The sequence below is a fragment of the Schistocerca gregaria genome, chromosome 1 (genome assembly GCF_023897955.1).
Source record: "Schistocerca gregaria isolate iqSchGreg1 chromosome 1, iqSchGreg1.2, whole genome shotgun sequence".
Classification (NCBI taxonomy): domain Eukaryota; kingdom Metazoa; phylum Arthropoda; class Insecta; order Orthoptera; family Acrididae; genus Schistocerca; species Schistocerca gregaria.
The window spans coordinates 841,012,119-841,032,465 of NC_064920.1; the positions used below are offsets into that span (position 1 = coordinate 841,012,119).

At 38.7% G+C, this 20,347-nt stretch overlaps 1 protein-coding gene across 3 annotated transcripts in view; it reads right to left on the reverse strand.

Moving 5' to 3' along the window:
• Positions 1–3,680: 3,680 nt before the first annotated feature.
• The window catches only part of LOC126272386 (beta-glucuronidase-like), a 196,859-nt gene continuing 180,192 nt past the window's right edge, over positions 3,681–20,347 (reverse strand). For all 3 annotated transcript variants that reach the window (XM_049975224.1, XM_049975216.1, XM_049975208.1), the window contains exons 11-13: positions 18,035–18,211; positions 17,500–17,638; positions 3,681–3,990 (exon numbers count right to left, since the gene is read on the reverse strand). In XM_049975224.1, the coding sequence (XP_049831181.1) occupies positions 3,821–3,990; positions 17,500–17,638; positions 18,035–18,211 (486 nt within the window). In that variant the 3' untranslated portion in view covers positions 3,681–3,820. The remainder of the gene's footprint in view (positions 3,991–17,499; positions 17,639–18,034; positions 18,212–20,347) is intronic.

Below are 20,347 nucleotides of genomic sequence, written 5' to 3' on the forward strand. Positions count from 1 at the left end.
GCGATCTGTCAAAGGCATTTCACTGTGCAAATCACAATATGTTTTTAAGTAAATTAAAATATTCTAGTGTAATAGGAAACACTGCAAAATGGTTCAAAGTGTGTCTCTCTGACAGGAAATACAGGGTATCAATAGTGAAGAGTCCTGTATTAACCTGTTAGGCATCATCCACCTGGGAATAAATTACATGTGGTATCCCACAAGGTATCATCTTAAGGCCCTTACTTTTTCTTGTGTATATCAATGACTTTTCGTAAGTAACATTACCAAATGCCAAGACTGTTGTGTTTGCAGACAATACAAACATTACTCTAAACAGCAAGACAAATACAAGTTTAGAAATATTTGTTAATGAAATCTTCGTGGACATTAATAAATGTTTCTTAGGCAATTTTTATCACTAAACTTAAAGAAAACACACACACAATACAATCAGTTCACAACTTGTAAGAAGTTTTCCCCCTATATATGCTTAAATACAATGAGAAGCAGATAGAAAGTGTTGACTGTATTAAATTCTTGTTGTTACAGTCTGCTAAGAAATGCAACAAGGTGGAACACCCATGAACTTGCTGATGTCCTTAAACACATGTTTATTTTAAATGCAGATATTTTCAGATACAGTTGGTATAAAAATAAAAAAAAGCTAACATTCTTCACTTACTTCCATTCCATTATGTCATATAGTAACACTTTTTGGAGTAGCTCATTAAGTCAAGTTAAAGGTTTTCCAAGTCCAAAAATGTATAATATGCATTATTTTTGGCATGACCTCAAGAACATCCTGTAGAGGCCTGTTCAAGGAACTACAAACATTGATACAAGGCCAAGTGGATGGAAACAGATGAGAAGGATTGTGGCTATATCAAAATAAGTACCCTCAGTGACAACAACAACATCATGCAACATTTGAAGCCCTTTTTGAGTGTTTGTGTGACCATGGGTCTCTTCAGACAGACGAATGTGCAGGGAGGTGGCAGACTGTATGTACCAGATTTGGAGGACTAGTTTCTACAGTATATTAAGACAAACACTAGTACAAATTCTAGGCAAGCGGTCCGTGAACATGGTGTAAGTCAGAGTAGAATTATGTGTGTCCTACATGGCAACTACTGCGTTCCATGGAGGCCACTTTGAAAATCTGTTGTGACATGGATGCAATGCAGCTCTGTGCTGTGTTCCGGGATTTGTAGTCATTTCATGCACACTGTCCATTTCCAGACACATGTTCATAAGACCTTTTTTCCTTCATTTCTAGTCAGGAATCTATCCCTGCAGTTCATCAGTTTTATTAATGTTCACCCTGTATTTATTCATAATGTAATTTGTCACACACTAAGGTGACAAAAGTCATGGGATACCTCCTAATATTGGGCTGGATCTCCTTTTGCCCAGCGTAGTACAGCAACTCAAAGTGGCATGGGGTTGACAAGTCACTGGAAGCCTCTGCAGAAATATTTATTCATACTGCCTCTAAAGCCATCCATAATTGTGAAAGTATTGCTACTGCAGAATTTTTTTCACAAACTGAGCTCTTGATTATGTCCCATAAACACTCAATGGAATTTGTGTCAGGCAGTCTGAGTGGCCAAATCATTTGCTCAAATTGTCCAGAATGTTCTTCAAACCAATTATGAACAATTGTGAGGTGGTGACATGATATTGTTGTTTAGGAAGTGGAAGTCTATGAATGGATGCAAATGGTCTCCAATTGAACCAGAGAACCCAGTCTGTTCCATGTAAACACAGTATTGAACCCATGAACTGAGATGTTGGTTCGAAAAAAGAGATTATTATTTTCAGTGAGGTGACAAAAGTAATGGGACAGTGATATGCACTATACAGATGGCAGTAGTATCACATACCAACTTCCATTGTACCTTGTTATCAATGTGGGTCCATGGCTTGTGGGGTCTGTGCCACACTCTAATCTTACCATCAGCTCTTATCACCTGAAATTGTGACTCATCTGACCAGGCCACAGTTTTCCGGTCATCTAGTATCCAATTGATATGGACACAAGCCCACGACAGGCACCGGAGGTGATCTTGTGGTGTTATCAAACTCACTTGTGTCTGTTGTCTGTTGCCATAGACAATTAAATTTAAATTTCACAGCATTGTCATGGATATTTTTGTCATACATTCCACATGGACTTCGATGGTTATTTCACACAGTGCTACTTGTCTGTTGGCAATGACAACTCTACACAAATGCTGCTGCATTCAGTTATTAAATAACAGCCGCAGTGAGCAGTAATGCCTGAAATTTGGTATTCACACACCCATGATATTGGGGATCTCAGAATATTGAATTTCCTAATAATTTCTGAAATTGAATACCCCGTGTGTCTAGCTCCAACCACCATTCTGGTTTCGAAGTCTGTTAATTGCTGTTGTGAAGCCACAGTCACATTGGAAACCTTTACACATGAATCACCTGAGTACAAATGTGAGTTGTGTCAATGCACTGCCCTTTATAACTTGTGTATGTGATACTACTGCCATCTGTATATGCGCATATTGCTGCCACATTACTTTTGTCATCTCTGTAAAAATAACAATCTCTTTTTTTGATCCAACATCTCAATTCATGGAATCAATATTAGAAATAAAAATAATTTTCACAAAGATTTAAAGTCACCTACCATGGTCTAGAGAAGTATTCATTATTCAGAAACAAACATTCTCAATAACTTGCCAGTGGCCACAAAAAGAAATAACTACTGTAGTAACAAAGTTCCCTTTAAGAGCAGCCTCAATGATTTATTGGTGGCTGACCCCTTCTACTTGGTAGATGAATGTCTTAGTACAAATAACTGATGTGTGTTTATCATTAAAAATGTCAAATAAGTGATATATAAAATCTGACTCTGCACATCTTCAGTGCACTAATGTGATCCATGAAATGAGAGTTGTAAATGAATTTTTCTCTTTGATGAGACATGGCTAACACAGCCTAAGAATTATCATATGCACCTTAATGTATTGTACATTTACATGTTTTGTGGCATGTTTGTTATTACATTTTAAACAAAAACATGTTTTTTTTTACTTATTCTACATTCTTGAGGACCATTTCATTTGTGATCAGTGGAAGGCACATTAGGACATCATTTTTTTCATAAGAATGTATTGTTTTTTTTTAATGTTATGTATCCTATGGATCTGTGGAGTGAAAATCTGTTATCTTCCAGATAGGAACATAAGTAGCTGTGTGGTACACACATTATACCTCATCTTTCTAATTTTTGATTCAAAATAGTATGTCTCACAACATTTCAAAGTGATGGAAAATACCTACTGTGAGTTCACATTGGTGGAAAAGTGTTATAGATCGGCTGAATAAATTGAAAATTGGCACATGGTAACATCACTACTACTGCTCCCTAGCTGATTCTTACCACATATGTAACTGCCCCTTTACATCTGCAATACTCTCCACACTCCAGCATTTAAACCAGTCCACCCTTGTATGAAATATGCCTCAACACGGTCTCTATTCAGCCTCATGTTATTGGTTGTCTCTCCTCAAATTCCGTTTATTGTTTACCACATTTTAGTTATATTACGGAATATACTATTTATAATGATAGCAGTTAACTGTTTGACAAAGTAATTATGTATAGAAATACATGCAAATTTGTATTTGGTTGTAAACAGACACAAAGGATATGGATATGCGTTTTATTTACAAAAGGTTTATTTGAAATAATCTGATGTCATTTAACAACTTATTACATAAACAATATGCATAAAAGCATTAAGTAAAGAGCTGTGAATACTGATACAGGTACAGGTTGCAATGTGGACAGTGGTATCTATTTTTGGCAAGTATTACAGACATATGGAGTAAGATCTGCAGGAACTGTTACATTATCATCTTCTCTTGCAAGGGACCAATAACGTTGCCTCACCAAATTTGCTGCCATCTTTGGTTGGCGTGATCTTGTGAAGACTCCCTTCTTGTTTCCACCAACACGTGTATATGCTGCAATTAATCATTCATATTTTCATATTTAAACATCATGCACATACCATAATATTATAGAGTGATTCATATTATGTAATACAAAAAAGTGGAGGTAATTGGCTCACATTCTGCAACAAATAAAATTGTCACTACTGGAGAAAATCATATAAAAAGTGACATATCCACCAATGTCTGAGTAGCTTATGTCAGGTGTGGTATGTTATTTACAATTCATGCTTAATGCATAAGCTTCCACAGTCAGTGATAATAAAACCAATATTTTGGCCATCTTTGCAATAGTTCTCTTCAGGGAATCTTAACTGGTGATTTCTGGGGATGTTCTTACCTAAACACCATCGTATTGCAGTTGTCATTTGATGACTGACATCATTGTGCTGGAATGCCAGTGGACATTTCAAAATCAAGGTGCCTAGGGAGAGGTGCTTGTACAGAAGGCTATTTGCCTGTCATATTCTGACAGATGATTTATAGAATACAGCAAATTGGCAGCTCTTAACCAGTAACTGTGTTTCCCTGCAACAAGATGATGAGTTGCTGCATGAAAATTCTCTTGTTGCCACTTGTTTATCCTGGTGACGCCCACCCATTGGACTGGGTTCACTGGCAGCCCACTGTCAGCAAATTGTAACCATTATCTGCGTTTGTAATGTTGCACATTTAATTATTTCAATAGCCTCTCTTATTTTCCATTGTTCCATCCATAGCTGTCAGGCAGTCAAATACACTTCTTGAAAACTGATGTGTCAGACATAATCAAGGTGGTATTTGACTATAGCAGATTTGCTGTGTAGCCCCAGTCACAGGCAACATTCCTGTGCCAATATGCGAGTACTTCTCAGTCTCCCAGTTTTCCCAGACAGACATACTTGCATGTTCACAGATGCCTATAGCATAGCTAACATCATCAACAGAATCCTTTTTGGCTTCAAATGATCTCTGATCTTGTGGTCACTCTGAAATACTGGTTGACACCTGCCAATCATCTTCCAGAGCAGAACAGAGAATAGCCTACTATAGAATCACCACTCCACAGCTGTCTTGATTTTAAGCTGCCCAGTATGAAGTTCTAGGGTGGTGATGTCAGTTCTCATGTGACAACAAAAATAGCATGGAATGTAGGAAGACCATCCCAGAAATCAATAGTTTACTCACCCAGAAGAGGATTCCTGCAAAGACAGTTTTAATTGCTGTATTTAGTTTCACTATGATGTGGCCTAATCCCCCAAAAATATTTTATTCAAACATGAACTCAGATTCCATAAATGAAATAATTTGCATCAAAGAGACATATGCACTTCCACATTTTCCTTTAACAGTAGAAATGCACTTGCAAAGAAATATAGCCATGTTATGTTTAACACAGAAGACAGTATCATAAATGATAATTGACAATATGATGACACTCATGTATAACACACAAACTAGAAACACACTGAGGTGACAAAAGTCATGGGATATCCCCTAATATCATGTCAGACCTCCTTTTGCACAGTATAGTGCATCAATCTGACGTAGCTTCAACTACTATTCCATGTTCAATGTCTATCAGTTACTGCCATGTGGCCATAATCATGTCACAAACCTTTTCACATGAATCACCACAGTACAAAAGACAGCTCTATCAATGCACTTTCCTTTTATACCTTGTATGGATGATATTATCATCATCTGTGTATATAATATCACTTTTGTCAGCTAAGTGTATATTGTTAGAAACTGCTGGAGTTTCCAAATACAAAATAATTTAAACAAAGTGTATCAGATTCTAGTGTAGTGTAGAGGCATAAAATATTCCAAAAAGTACCCAATGCATCGAAAACTATTTTCACCAATAGAACCTTCATTGTGATGTTGCAGTTTTTGACTATTCCATGGGCAGATGAATGAAAGTCCTGGAAAACTGATGGATTACAACACAACAACTTCAGATTTTAGAATATTATTATTAAGGATCAACTAGGAAACCAAGAAACTTGTGCCCAATAGGTTCCATACTAACTAGTGAACAACAAGGCTCAAAAAACAGCTGAGTTCCTAAGTCATCCAAAATGCTGAGAGCTACAATATGATTTTATTTTCTCATTAATACTTGTGACAACACACACACACACACACACACACACACACACACACACACACACACACAAGATCTGCCCACCTTTTGTACAGGACATGAATAAATATATTTTCATCTGCAATGGCTGTTTCCATCTTGATCTTGTTATGCATGGGACCTCAGTGAGATGATAGTATTATAAGGAAGAAAATCTGGATGTTCATGGGCAGTGTTATTCTTGTCTTTTGTTTTTAGAAAACAAAAGGCAATGCTCTTTAGGCATTTGGGTGGAGAATACTTCACTATTCATCCATAGCCTGATACCTTTGGTGTACGATTTACACAAGAATACAGTTTACCACCCAGTGGTGGAACATGTCACTGAGCACAACTGCTTCATTCCAATGGCTGCTTCACAATGTGTCCCATCTAGAGTCTTCTCCACAAACAAGTTTCTGTGTGCTACGTAGATAGTTATTCCTGCAACACATCTTTCATTTCTATAATTCTCCTGGCCTCTATTTCTGTTAACCCCTGCCTCAATTCCACCACCAGCCTGCTCCAAGAACCTTTATTTCACTCATCCTGCACCCACACCCTCTTGCACTCTCTCCTTACTCTGTTCTTTCTCCCCCTCCCACTCCACTCCTTCATCTCATCATTATCATCATCATCATAAACTGTAGAAAATCACTAGTGCTAGTGCCTATGTTGCATTCCTACCTCATGCCCCTGCAATCTCTCCCTCCTACATTCCTTCCTGCTCCTTGCTTCCTTTTTCCTTTTGCTCACTCCACCCAATGTAACCCTTCACCTCAGCCAAACTGCAGAACTGCAATGTCAGCACAGTATATTCAGCTGGCACAATGTACAGGGCGTATACATGGACAAGGAAAAAAAATTCCCGGATTTCTCGGTTGAAAATACACTTTCTCCCGGGTCAAAATACATTTGTCCCTGTGTTATGTGAGAGTATACTTTTCCTTGGCACCGTAAAACTTATCAGTCTTTTGGATGTTTATGGTTTTATACGCTGATGCAGAATTTCCCGACACTTTAGAAAACGAAACTTGGGGACCGGGGAGGGAGGGGGGGGGGGGGGGGGCGGGACACATTTTGGAAAGATCTTTGATGTGCAGCACCAATGTGTACATTGCATATGTTCGTGTTACAAAGATATGAATTCGAATTCCACCAAACACCGCATGTTACTTTCCAAGGCATTGAAATCGAGATTGCAACAACCTTTTGTAAGCCAGTCATAGCTCATATCATGTGATCTCGCCAGCTGATGACAGCATACGACACCTGATGTACTCAGCCAATAGCAAGATCACTCTTAAGTAGCGCGAACACACAGATAAGAAAAGTTGATGGTTTAAATTAATATATACAGTGTTGCTACAAGAAAAACAGAGGTTTCACATAAAATCGTAGTCTCGAAGATTAATAAGCTGCAAGAGAAGCTAAGCTTCCATATATAGTGTTGATCTTTTTTACGCGTGTTACACTTTAAGGTATATCACACAAATGTGCCTATAAAATTTTAAATAACGACATAAATGTCTGATCTTCTGGGCTCGAAATTCTTCTAGATAGTAGTCCTCAAAGAGTTGATTTTTAATTGACAGACAAACTCTCTGTGGTTTAAGAAATGCATCATACATTCTCGCATATAGTTCATCTTGTGTGAAAGGAAATTTACTTTGAAAGTAACGATTTTCCAATCATCATCCCCGATAAAACCTGAAAATAATAACATGTTTTAGTCTTCTGTAATTATGCAAATGTATTTAAATTCTTTTGATAGCTCCCGGCAACAGAAATACGTTTTGTTTTCATTTGACGTGAGAGTAATAAATGAAGAAGAAACAGCAAAATCACTAAACGTAAACACAAGTCACGTGGAGACTACCCACCTCCCCACCTCAACTCAGACTGCTCTCTGCATCAGCCCCGGATCTACAATATTTCCGAACTGGGGCAATATTAGATAGTGGCGCCCAGCCACACATCCATAGCCAGAATCGGGAGAAGGTACTACCCATACGTGACTCATCGGTGCATGCACAAGAACCCGCCCGCAACTGCTCAAACGAATCTAATGTCAACAGCTGTCACGTCACGCCCATCGAAGGAAATTCGTCATTATGAATCATTGCATAGTCTTTCTAAAGCCTTTGACACACTTTGCTGTTCGCAGATGCTTGTATGAGCACTATGTTTTGTTGTTGTATATGGTGGATTTCCTTTGCGACGTAAGTTTTATTTTCGTTTTTTCTTCCTCTGGTTAATGTTTTGTTGCTGCAGTATTATCCTGCAGACACGGGATACAGTAATATCCTTTGTTGGAGTATTGGTTCTTACCAGTCAAAGTCACAAAAATTTAACTGAAAACTAAAACAATGAAACATTCCCGGAATCCTAAAAAATTTTCGGGTTTTTCCCGGTTTTCTCCCGGATGAAAAAATTCCCATGTTTTTCCCGGATCTCCCAGTTGTCCCGGGTCATATACATCCTTAATGTAGCTACACGTGTGTGTGTGTGTGTGTGTGTGTGTGTGTGTGTGTGTGTGTGTGTGTGTGTGTGTGTGTGTGTGTGTGTGTGTGTGGAGGAGGGGGGGCAGGGGGGGGGTGAAGGATGGGGGTGTAGTGGGAGGGTGGGGGGCACACATGTACATGAATGTTCAGAATGTTCACGTGTCTGCTCCCAGCTTCTCTTGTATTTGGTGAGTTGTTCCCTTTCCTTCTAAATGATTTACATTCCACCAGAAATTTCCACACCACGTATATTTCCATTTGGAATGTTTTAACATCCGTGGACACAACTGCTGCACTAACATCATTTACTGATACACTCATAATCTTTTCTTTGCTCTGATATTAAGACATTGTCCTCCTGCTTTCATAAGTGCTCGTTAAAACAGTTATGCCACAGGACTCCTAGCATTTGCAAAATGGTCCTAATACTAAAAGGGAGGGAATATATCACAATAAATATCTTTTACTTTCAAATGTGGTACATCTTTGGAGGTAATATTACAGTGATGGACACACAGGTATTGTGACTTCCAAGACAGGTATGTAGATTAATGTTCAAGCTGATCTCATTTTTCTCGTTAAAAAAAGGGTACAGGTGTCAATTTATTATTACCATACTGACCCAAAAGTATGCTGCATTTTTATCCAAATTTCACCCTCAACAAGTAAGGGTGTGGATTATGCTACCTTGTCTTTTTATAAACAACTGCTGTAAAAAATTAAGTTCATTTGCAATAATACAACTAACATCTCTAGCTAAAACTGATGTCAAGACATTTTATTATGCAACAATACAAACATTTACAGGTGTTTTAGTGGTGTTAACATTGTTTTATTAGCTTATAATTCAGTTTAATTTGGCTACTGGTAAGAAAGCCTGATTTATGATGATATGAATGACCATTGAGAGTGCAAATCACCATCAAGCCAAGGACTTTGGCATATTTATGATGCAAGCTTCAAACTTACATTTGTGCAGTGTGCCAAAACCACAACCAACAAAGGGGCTGAAAGAAAGGATGGACTCTATGAAAATAATGTGCAACGGTGAGTTGCTTCAGGAGAAGAATGGAAGAAGTCAGTTTCAATAAGAAAATCATTCAGTGGATCTAAATGTCACAGTATCTGGAACTTGAAGCTAAGGTTCTTTCCTATGTGCAAGATAAGAAGAAAGATGGTGTGCCTATCTCAAGAGAAATTGTCCAACTCAAGACTTAAGTCTTAAACATGCCACAATAAGAATTTTGTGTGAGTATTAGTTGGTATCATCAGTTTATGCAGAGAAATGGTCTTTCCCTCCAATGAAGTGCAGCACAGATAATGCCAGCAGATTTCAGAGAGAGGCTGGTCAACTTCCAGTGTTATGCCACCCACTTGTGAAAGTGAAACTCACTCTCCTTTCATCGAACTATCAATGCTGATAAAACACGAGTATTTTTTCACACACTAAGCAATACAACAGTAGATATAAAAAATTCAAAAAGTATCTCATGAAGAGGAACAAAGAATGAAAAAAAATAATAGAATAACTGTGATGTTAGTTGCTCTGAACAGAAAAACCATGCCCATGGTGTAAGTGACTTGCTGCCAAGAAAAGGACTGGAGACATTGTAACTAATGGCTGATTGGTTGTCTACTGTTCAGAATCACTTGCTGCTTGGTAAGAGAGCCATGCTAGTTTTGGATGCTTTTAAAGGACATCTAACTACTGGAATAAAAAATAAACTTGCTACACAAAACAAGAGATGTTGTTAGAATAACTGGAGGAATGACTACAAAACTACACGTACTTTATGTGGCCATTAACAAACTGTTCAAGGACAACCTCCAAAAAATGTATTCAGATTGGCTCCTGGAAGAAGACCATGTCCTTACACCCTCTGGCAACATTAAAAAGCCACCAGTCACCATTTTGTGTGATCTTAACATGATCTTCTGTTTTCCAAGCTGAGTAGGCCTCCAGTGGTTTTCATTTTTTGTTTCCTCACTCTTGAAGGTGTGGTTTTGGTGTCAAGCTTATAAAGGTACAAACACAATATCAAGCAGTGTTTCAAGAAAATGTCTTTTGAGAATTCTGCACAGTGAAAGTATTTCAACAAAAGATTGTCATCAAAGAGATGTACAGGATTTTTTTTTTTTTTTTGGTCATCAGTCTACTGACTGATTTGATGCGGCCTGCCACGAATTCCTTTCCTGTGCTAACCTCTTCATCTCAGAGTAGCACTTGCAACCTACGTCCTCAATTATTTGCTTGACGTATTCCAATCTCTGTCTTCCTCTACAGTTTATGCCCTCTACAGCTCCCTCTAGTACCATGGAAGTCATTCCCTCATGTCTTAGCAGATGTCCTATCATCCTGTCCCTTCTCCTTATCAGTGTTTTCCACATATTTCTTTCCTCTCCGATTCTACATAGAACCTCCTCATTCCTTACCTTATCGGTCCACCTAATTTTCAACATTCGTCTATAGCACCACATCTCAAATGCTTCGATTCTCTTCTGTTCCGGTTTTCCCACAGTCCATGTTTCACTACCATACAATGCTGTACTCCAGACGTACATCCTCAGAAATGTCTTCCTCAAATTAAGGCTGGTATTTGATATTAGTAGACTTCTCTTGGCAGAAATGCCTTTTTTGCCATAGTGAGTCTGCTTTTGATGTCCTCCCTGCTCCATCTGTCATTGGTTATTTTACTGCCTAGGTAGCAGAATTCCTTAACTCCATTGACTTTGTCACCATCAATCCTGATGTTAGGTTTCTCGCTGTTCTCATTTCTACTACTTCTCATTACCATCGTCTTTCTCCGATTTAGTCTCAAACCATACTGTGTACTCATTGGACTGTTCATTCCGTTCAGCAGATCATTTAATTCTTCTTCACTTTCACTCAGGATAGCAATGTCATCAGCAAATCGAATCATCATTGATATCCTTTCACCTTGTATTTTAATTCCACTCCTGAACCTTTCTTTTATTTCCATCATTGCTTCCTCGATGTACAGATTGAAGAGTAGGGGTGAAAGGCTACAGCCTTGTCTTACTCCCTTCTTAATACGAATACCTCGTTCTTGACCGTCCACTCTTATTATTCCCTCTTGGTAGTTGTACATATTGTATATGACCCGTCTCTCCCTATAGCTTACCCCAACTTTTTTCAGAATCTTGAACAGCTTGCACCATTTTATATTGTCGAACGCTTTTTCCAGGTCGACAAATCCTATGAACGTGTCTTGATTTTTCTTTAGCCTTGCTTCCATAATTAGCCGTAACGTCAGAATCGCCTTTCTCATGCCTTTACTTTTCCTAAAGCCAAACTGATCATCACCTAGCGCATTCTCAATTTTCTTTTCCATTCTTCTGTATATTATTCTTGTAAGCAGCTCTGATGCATGAGATGTTAAGCTGATTGTGCGATAATACTTGCACTTGTCAGCTCTTGCCGTCTTCGGAATTGTGTGGATGATGCTTTTCCGAAAGTCAGATGGTATGTCACCAGACTCATATATTCTACACACCAATGTGAATAGTCGTTTTGTTGCCACTTCCCCTAATGATTTTAGAAATTCTGATGGAATGTTAGATATCCCTTCTGCCTTATTTGACCGTAGGTCCTCCAAAGCTCTTTTGAATTCCAATTCTAATACTGGATCCCCTATCTCTTCTAAATCGACTCCTGTTTCTTCTTCTATCACATCAGACAAATCTTCACCCTCATAGAGGCTTTCAATGTATTCTTTCCACCTATCTGCTTTCTCCTCTGCATTTAACAGTGGAATTCCCATTGCACTCTTAATGTTACCACCGTTGCTTTTAATGTCACCAAAGGTTGTTTTGACTTTCCTGTATGCTGAGTCTGTCCTTCCGACTATCATATCTTTTTCGATGTCTTCACATTTTTCCTGCAGCCATTTCATCTTAGCTTCCCTGCACTTCCTATTTATTTCATTCCTCAGTGACTTGTATTTCTGTATTCCTGATTTTCCCGGAACATGTTTGTACTTCCTCCTTTCATCAATCAACTGAAGTATTTCTTCTGTTACCCATGGTTTCTTCGCAGCTACCTTCTTTGTACCTATGTTTTCCTTCCCAACTTCTGTGATGGCCCTTTTTAGAGATGTCCATTCCTCTTCAACTGTGTTGCCTACTGCGCTATTCCTTATTGCTGTATCTATAGCGTTAGAGAACTTCAAACGTATCTCGTCATTACTTAGAACTTCCGTATCCCACTTCTTAGCGTATTGATTCTTCCTGACTAATGTCTTGAACTTCAGCCTACTCTTCATCACTACTATATTGTGATCTGAGTCTATTTCTGCTCCTGGGTACACCTTACAATCCAGTATCTGATTTCGGAATCTCTGTCTGACCATGATGTGATCTAATTGAAATCTTCCTGTATCTCCCGGCCTTTTCCAAGTATACCTTCTCCTCTTGTGATTCTTGAACAGGGTATTCGCTATTACTAGCTGAAACTTGTTACAGAACTCTTTCATTCCTTGTCCCAAGCCCATATTCTCCTGTAACGTTTTCTTCTACTCCTTCCCCTACAACTGCATTCCAGTCGCCCATGACTATTAGATTTTCGTCTCCCTTTACATACTGCATTACCCTTTCAATATCCTCATACACTTTCTCTATCTGTTCATCTTCAGCTTGCGACGTCGGCATGTATACCTGAACTATCGTTGTCGGTGTTGGTCTGCTGTCGATTCTGATTAGAACAACCCGGTCACTGAACTGTTCACAGTAACAGACCCTCTGCCCTACCTTCCTATTCATAACGAATCCTATACCTGTTATACCACTTTCTGCTGCTGTTGATATTACCCGATAGTCATCTGACCAGAAATCCTTGTCTTCCTTCCACTTCACTTCACTGACCCCTACTATATCTAGATTGAGCCTTTGCATTTCCCTTTTCAGATTTTCTAGTTTCCCTAGACGTTCAAGCTTCTGACATTCCACGCCCTGACTCGTAGAACATTATCCTTTCGCTGATTATTGAATCTTTTTCTCATGGTAACCTCCCCCTTGGCAGTCCCCTCCTGGAGATCCGAATGGGGGACTATTCCGGAATCTTTTGCCAATGGAGAGACCACTTCTTCAACTACAGGCCACATGTCCTGTGGATACACGTTACGTGTCTTTAATGCAGTGGTTTCCATTGCCTTCTGCATCCTCATGTCGTTGATCATTGCTGATTCTTCCGCCTTTAGGGGCAATTTCCCACCCCTAGGACAAGAGAGTGCCCTGAACCTCTATCCGCTCCTCCGCCCTCTTTGACAAGGCCGTTGGCAGAATGAGGCTGACTTCTTATGCCAGAAGTCTTCAGCCGCCAATGCTGATTGTTGTTGTTGTTGTTGTTGTTGTCTTCAGTCCTGAGACTGGTTTGATGCAGCTCTCCATGCTACTCTAGCCTGTGCAAGCTGCTTCATCTCCCAGTACCTACTGCAACCTACATCCTTCTGAATCTGCTTAGTGTACTCATCTCTCGGTCTCCCTCTACGATTTTTACCCTCCACGCTGCCCTCCAATGCTAAATTTGTGAACCCTTGATGCCTCAAAACATGTCCTACCAACCAATCCCTTCTTCTAGTCAAGTTGTGCCACAAACTTCTCTTCTCCCCAATCCTATTCAATACCTCCTCATTAGGTACGTGATATATCCACCTTATCTTCAGTATTCTTCTGTAGCACCACATTTCGAAAGCTTCTATTCTCTTCTTGTCCAAACTAGTTATCGTCCATGTTTCACTTCCATACATGGCTACACTCCAAACAAATACTTTCAGAAACGACTTCCTGATGCATAAATCTATATTCGATGTTAACAAATTTCTCTTCTTCAGAAACGCTTTCCTTGCCATTGCCAGTCTACATTTTATATCCTCTCTACTTCGACCATCATCAGTTATTTTACTTCCTAAATAGCAAAACTCCTTTACTACTTTAAGTGTCTCATTTCCTAATCTAATTCCCTCAGCATCACCCGATTTAATTTGACTACATTCCATTATCCTCGTTTTGCTTTTGTTAATGTTCATCTTATATCAAGACACTGTCCATTCCGTTCAACTGCTCTTCCAAGTCCTTTGCCGTCTCTGACAGAATTACAATGTCATCGGCGAACCTCAAAGTTTTTACTTCGTCTCCATGAATTTTAATACCTACTCCAAATTTTTCTTTTGTTTCCTTTACTGCTTGCTCAATATACAGATTGAATAACATCGGGGAGAGGCTACAACCCTGTCTCACTCCTTTCCCAACTACTGCTTCCCTTTCATGCCCCTCGACTCTTATGACTGCCATCTGGTTTCTGTACAAATTATAAATAGCCTTTCGCTCCCTGTATTTTACCCCTGCCACCTTTAGAATTTGAAAAAGAGTATTCCAGTCAACATTGTCAAAAGCTTTCTCTAAGTCTACAAATGCTAGAAACGTAGGTTGCCTTTCCTTAATCTTTCTTCTAAGATAAGTCGTAAGGTCAGTATTGCCTCACGTGTTCCAACATTTCGACGGAATCCAAACTGATCCTCCCCGAGGTCTGCATCTACCAGTTTTTCCATTCGTCTGTAAAGAATTCGCGTTAGTATTTTGCAGCCGTGGCTTATTAAACTGATAGTTCGGTAATTTTCACATCTGTCAGCACCTGCTTTCTTTGGGATTGGAATTATTATATTCTTCTTGAAGTCTGAGGGTATTTCGCCTGTCTCATACATCTTGCTCACCAGCTGGTAGAGTTTTGTCAGGACTGGCTCTCCCAAGGCCGTCAGTAGTTCTAACGGAATGTTGTCTACTCCGGGGGCCTTGTTTCGACTCAGGTCTTTCAGTGCTCTGTCAAACTCTTCACGCAGTATCGTATCTCCCATTTCGTCTTCATCTACATCCTCTTCCATTTCCATAATATTGTCCTCAAGTACATCGCCCTTGTATAAACCTTCTATATACTCCTTCCACCTTTCTGCCTTCCCTTCTTTGCTTAGAACTGGGCTGCCATCTGAGCTCTTGATATTCATACACGTGGTTCTCTTCTCTCCAAAGGTCTCTTTAATTTTCCTGTAGGCAGTATCTATCTTACCCCTAGTGAGATAAGCTTCTACATCGTTACATTTGTCCTCTAGCCATCCCTGTTTAGCCATTTTGCACTTCCTGTCGATCTCATTTTTGAGACGTTTGTATTCCTTTTTGCCTGCTTCATTTACTGCATTTTTATATTTTCTCCTTTCATCAATTAAATTCAATATTTCTTCTGTTACCCAAGGATTTCTAGCAGCCCTCTTCTTTGTACCTACTTTATCCTCTGCTGCCTGCACTACTACATCCCTCAGAGCTACCCATTCTTCTTCTACTGTATTTCTTTCCCCTATTCCTGTCAATTGTTCCCTTATGCTCTCCTTGAAACTCTGTACAACCTCTGGTTCTTTCAGTTTATCCAGGTCCCATCTCCTTAATTTCCCACATTTTTGCAGTTTCTTCAGTTTTAATCTACAGGTCATAGCCAATAGATTGTGGTCAGAGTCCACATCTGCCCCTGGAAATGTCTTACAACTTAAAACCTGGTTCCTAAATCTCTGTCTTACCATTATATAATCTATCTGATACCTTTTAGTATCTCCAGGGTTCTTCCACGTATACAACCTTCTTTCATGATACTTAAACCAAGTGTTAGCTATGATTAAGTTGTGCTCTGTGCAAAATTCTACCAGGCGGCTTCCTCTTTCATTTCTTAGCCCCAGTCCATATTCACCTACTATGTTTCCTTCTCTCCCTTTTCCTACACTCGAATTCCAGTCACCCATTACTATTAAATTTTCGTCTCCCTTCACTATCTGAATAATTTCTTTTATTTCATCGTACATTTCTTCAATTTCTTCATCATCTGCAGAGCTAGTTGGCATATAAACTTGTACTACTGTAGTAGGTGTGGGCTTCGTATCTATCTTGGCCACAATAATGCGTTCACTATGCTGTTTGTAGTAGCTTACCCGCATTCCTATTTTCCTATTCATTATTAAACCTACTCCTGCATTACCCCTATTTGATTTTGTGTTTATAACCCTGTAGCCACCTGACCAGAAGTCTTGTTCCTCCTGCCACCGAACTTCACTAATTCCCACTATATCTAACTTTAACCTATCCATTTCCCTTTTTAAATTTTCTAACCTACCTACCCGATTAAGGGATCTGACATTCCATGCTCCGATCCGTAGAACGCCAGTTTTCTTTCTCCTGATAACGACATCCTCCTGAGTAGTCCCCGCCCGGAGATCCGAATGGGGGACTATTTTACCTCCGGAATATTTTACCCAAGAGGATGCCATCATCATTTAATCATACAGTAAAACTGCATGTCCTCGGGAAAAATTACGGCTGTAGTTTCCCCTTGGTTTCAGCCGTTCACAGTACCAGCACAGCAAGGCCGTTTTGGTTAATGTTGCAAGGCCAGATCAGTCAATCATCCAGACTGTTGCCCCTGCAACTACTGAAAAGGCTGCTGCCCTCTTCAGGAACCACACGTTTGTCTGGCCTCTCAACAGATACCCCTCCGTTGTGGTTGCACCTACGGTACGGCCATCTGTATCGCTGAGGCACGCAAGCCTCTCCACCAACGTCAAGGTCAATGGTTCGGGGGGGGGGGGGGGGGGGGGGGGGGGGTTTATTTATCAAAATTTAGGCAGTGGCAGGGATTGAACCCGGGACCGAAGACGTTTTTGATTATGAATCAAAGACGCTACCCCTAGACCACGGGTCTCTTCCGTTATGTATAGGGTAATGCACCATAAAAATTGGATATTTTGAAAAGCAGTAAAAGTAATGCATCAGTTTATAATTTTTTTATGCAAACAGTGTACTCAAATATATGTTAATGGGTCAATTACAGAATAATTAATATTGTTACTTGCTACTTACTTTGAGCAGTTTTGAAATCTGCAAAATTCCATATCATTTCTCCTATAAAATAACCTCTTTCTCGGAGCCTGTCAAATGCCTTGAAATACTCAGAAAACAGAGCTTCTTGGTACTCCTCTGACCAGATGTAACTTGGTTGCTGTATTAAAGAAAAGCCTTATGATTTTATGTAGAATTTTAGAAATTAGTTTCAGGTTATTAAAATTCTCATCTCTGCTTCAGCAGTTAGTTCTTTCATTTCCTTGTCATAATCAAGTATACATTAAAACTAAAAGTGCAAAGAAAAGATGAAGCAGATGATAAAGGCATAAATTAAAACATTTACTTGACCAAAATGAACTCTAGTGATTTTAGCTCATATTACTTTCTCATATCTTTGTTTACCATTATAATTTGATGACGTTACTTGTGCAACTGGTTCAGACTGATATGAACTTAACAGAAGCAAAAGTCTACAATTATGTTAGGTCAAGTATAACAAAGTGTTAGTTTTAAACAAAGTATTTGATAAAATGTCTGATATAGCTTTTCTTACCAAGTGCAGTCCTTCCATAGCATCAGCTCCATATTCTGTTATTATTATTGGCTTGTTGTACTTTGTCCTCCAGAAAGCAATTTCCACCAGTAACTGTTCCACAATGGTCTCAGTAAGCCCTCCATTCTCATACCATCCAAGGTAACGATTAACTCCAATGATATCCAAATATTGACTCTGCAGACAGACACATGGCAGAATTATTGAAATACTGTAATCATCAAATTTAATGTTGACATAGAAAAATAACCAATAGTTACTCTCAGACATTTCTGTCAGTAAATAATCTGACTTCCATGCTTCATAAATGTTTAACATCCATGAAAATATACCAAACTTTTTATACTAAAGGTGAAAAAATGTGTTACAACATATAAAATATTGAAGTATCATATACAGTGAAGTAGAGCTGTCATAATACATGGCTTCTGAAGTGTATATACTCTTTCATAGAACTTTGAGAACTATTTTACAACAAGAGCTACTAGGTTGCCTTTCTCAGATGTCTGACCCTGAATAAACTGAGCAATACCATGATAATTTCGTTTACGAGGAACAGTCCATCCCTACCAAGCTAAGATGCTCCTGTGTCACTAAAGACCTCTTAACCAACAACTGCAAACCACTATGAAGTGCTTGGTGGAGAGAATATCAGACTCTGGGTAAACAGAGGAATGTAATGATAGTTTTTTCGGTGAGCCACAGTTGATCCACAGGCACAGTACATTCCTACCATGTTAAGCTGCTCCTCTGTTTCTAGAGAGCCTTCTCCATCCACAAGCATACTCTGCAAACCATTGTGAAATGCATGATGGAGGGTATGTTAGGGATTGTTCCCATTGAGTCACATATGGAGTGCTGGAAAAATGACTGTATGAATGTCCCTCTGCTCATTGTCATTGCACTTTACATCCTATAAAGTTATTATATGCAGTTGGTGTGTGATCTGACCAATTCCAAGTGTGAATCACTGATATTGTAGTCCTGTAGTCACAGGATGCTACTAGTGCACAGCATTACACTGATGAATATTTAAGGCAAGTTAAAACTGTCTGCACCATTTTGAAATCTTATCAATATATGACTGGATTTTTTAAAAAAGTATTTTCGATAATACTTATTAACTGCATCATCTGTGAAAAGTTTGAGGTTACTATTAATAGTGTCTGCAATGTAGTTAATATAAACATAAGCAGCATGGGTACTGATACACATCCCCGAAGCATGCCCCAAGTTACTTCTCCTTCTGTTAATGAGCCTGCATCCAAGATAAAATGCTATACCTTCCTTCTGAGAGATCCTCAAACTAATAACATTTTTTTTTTAATGTGGAACCCCATATGATAACATTTTGAGTAATAAGAATTGATGTGGCAGTGATCCAATGCCTTTTGAATGTTAAGAACTACTTCACCTCTCTTATTTTCTTCATCCATAGCTTTTAGGATGTCATGTGAGAAAGATGTGACTTGAGTTTTGTATGACTAATGTATCTATAATCTATGCTTGTTGCCATATGCATGGTCATTCTCTTTGAGATAGTTCATTATGTCTGAGCTCATAACATGTTCTAAGATTCTTCAACAAATGGACAACAATGAAATTTGATGCACACTTTCTTTGGGTCACTGGACAAAGGTTTTTGTTTGAGGAATCTACGGTATATTATGGTTAAAATTGAAGGTAACTCAGCCAGAAATTCTGTATAAAATCTGGCAGGGAAACTGTTGGGCCCTTGTTTGATTTTTGTTGTTTTTCTGTGCCACTGACACTAATATCTGTTTCACTTGTCTCTGCAGTAGTGTGAGAATTACAGTCAAGCAGTACATCTGGAGCTTCCTCTGTAAATAAACATTTGAAAACAGAGATCAATAGTTCTGCTCTGTTTTCCTACCTGTGTCATCTATGTGTGTCTGAATACTAACTGTGGTGGCAATGAAAGCCTTTAAATATAACCTGAATGTATTCAGATTTTCTGTGAGATCTTTCAATAATATTCTGAATTTTTCTGAAGTACATGACATAAATTATATTGTACATGATTTAAAAAATTGTTTTGAGAATGCTGTTTGAACTGTTTGTGAAATGACTTGACAAAATTATTTTAAGTGTATCTCAAAAAATACCACTATGAATACATGTATTACATAAGTAACTTAGTTTATTAATAAAATTATTTTGTTACTGATTTAATAACAACCATTCAAACATTTATTTTTAATGGCATAAAATATAATGAAAATTTTTGTTGGATATGCAAGGTGCAGTAGAATTTTATTGGAAATTTGTACTACTTTTCTTTGAAACTGCTAA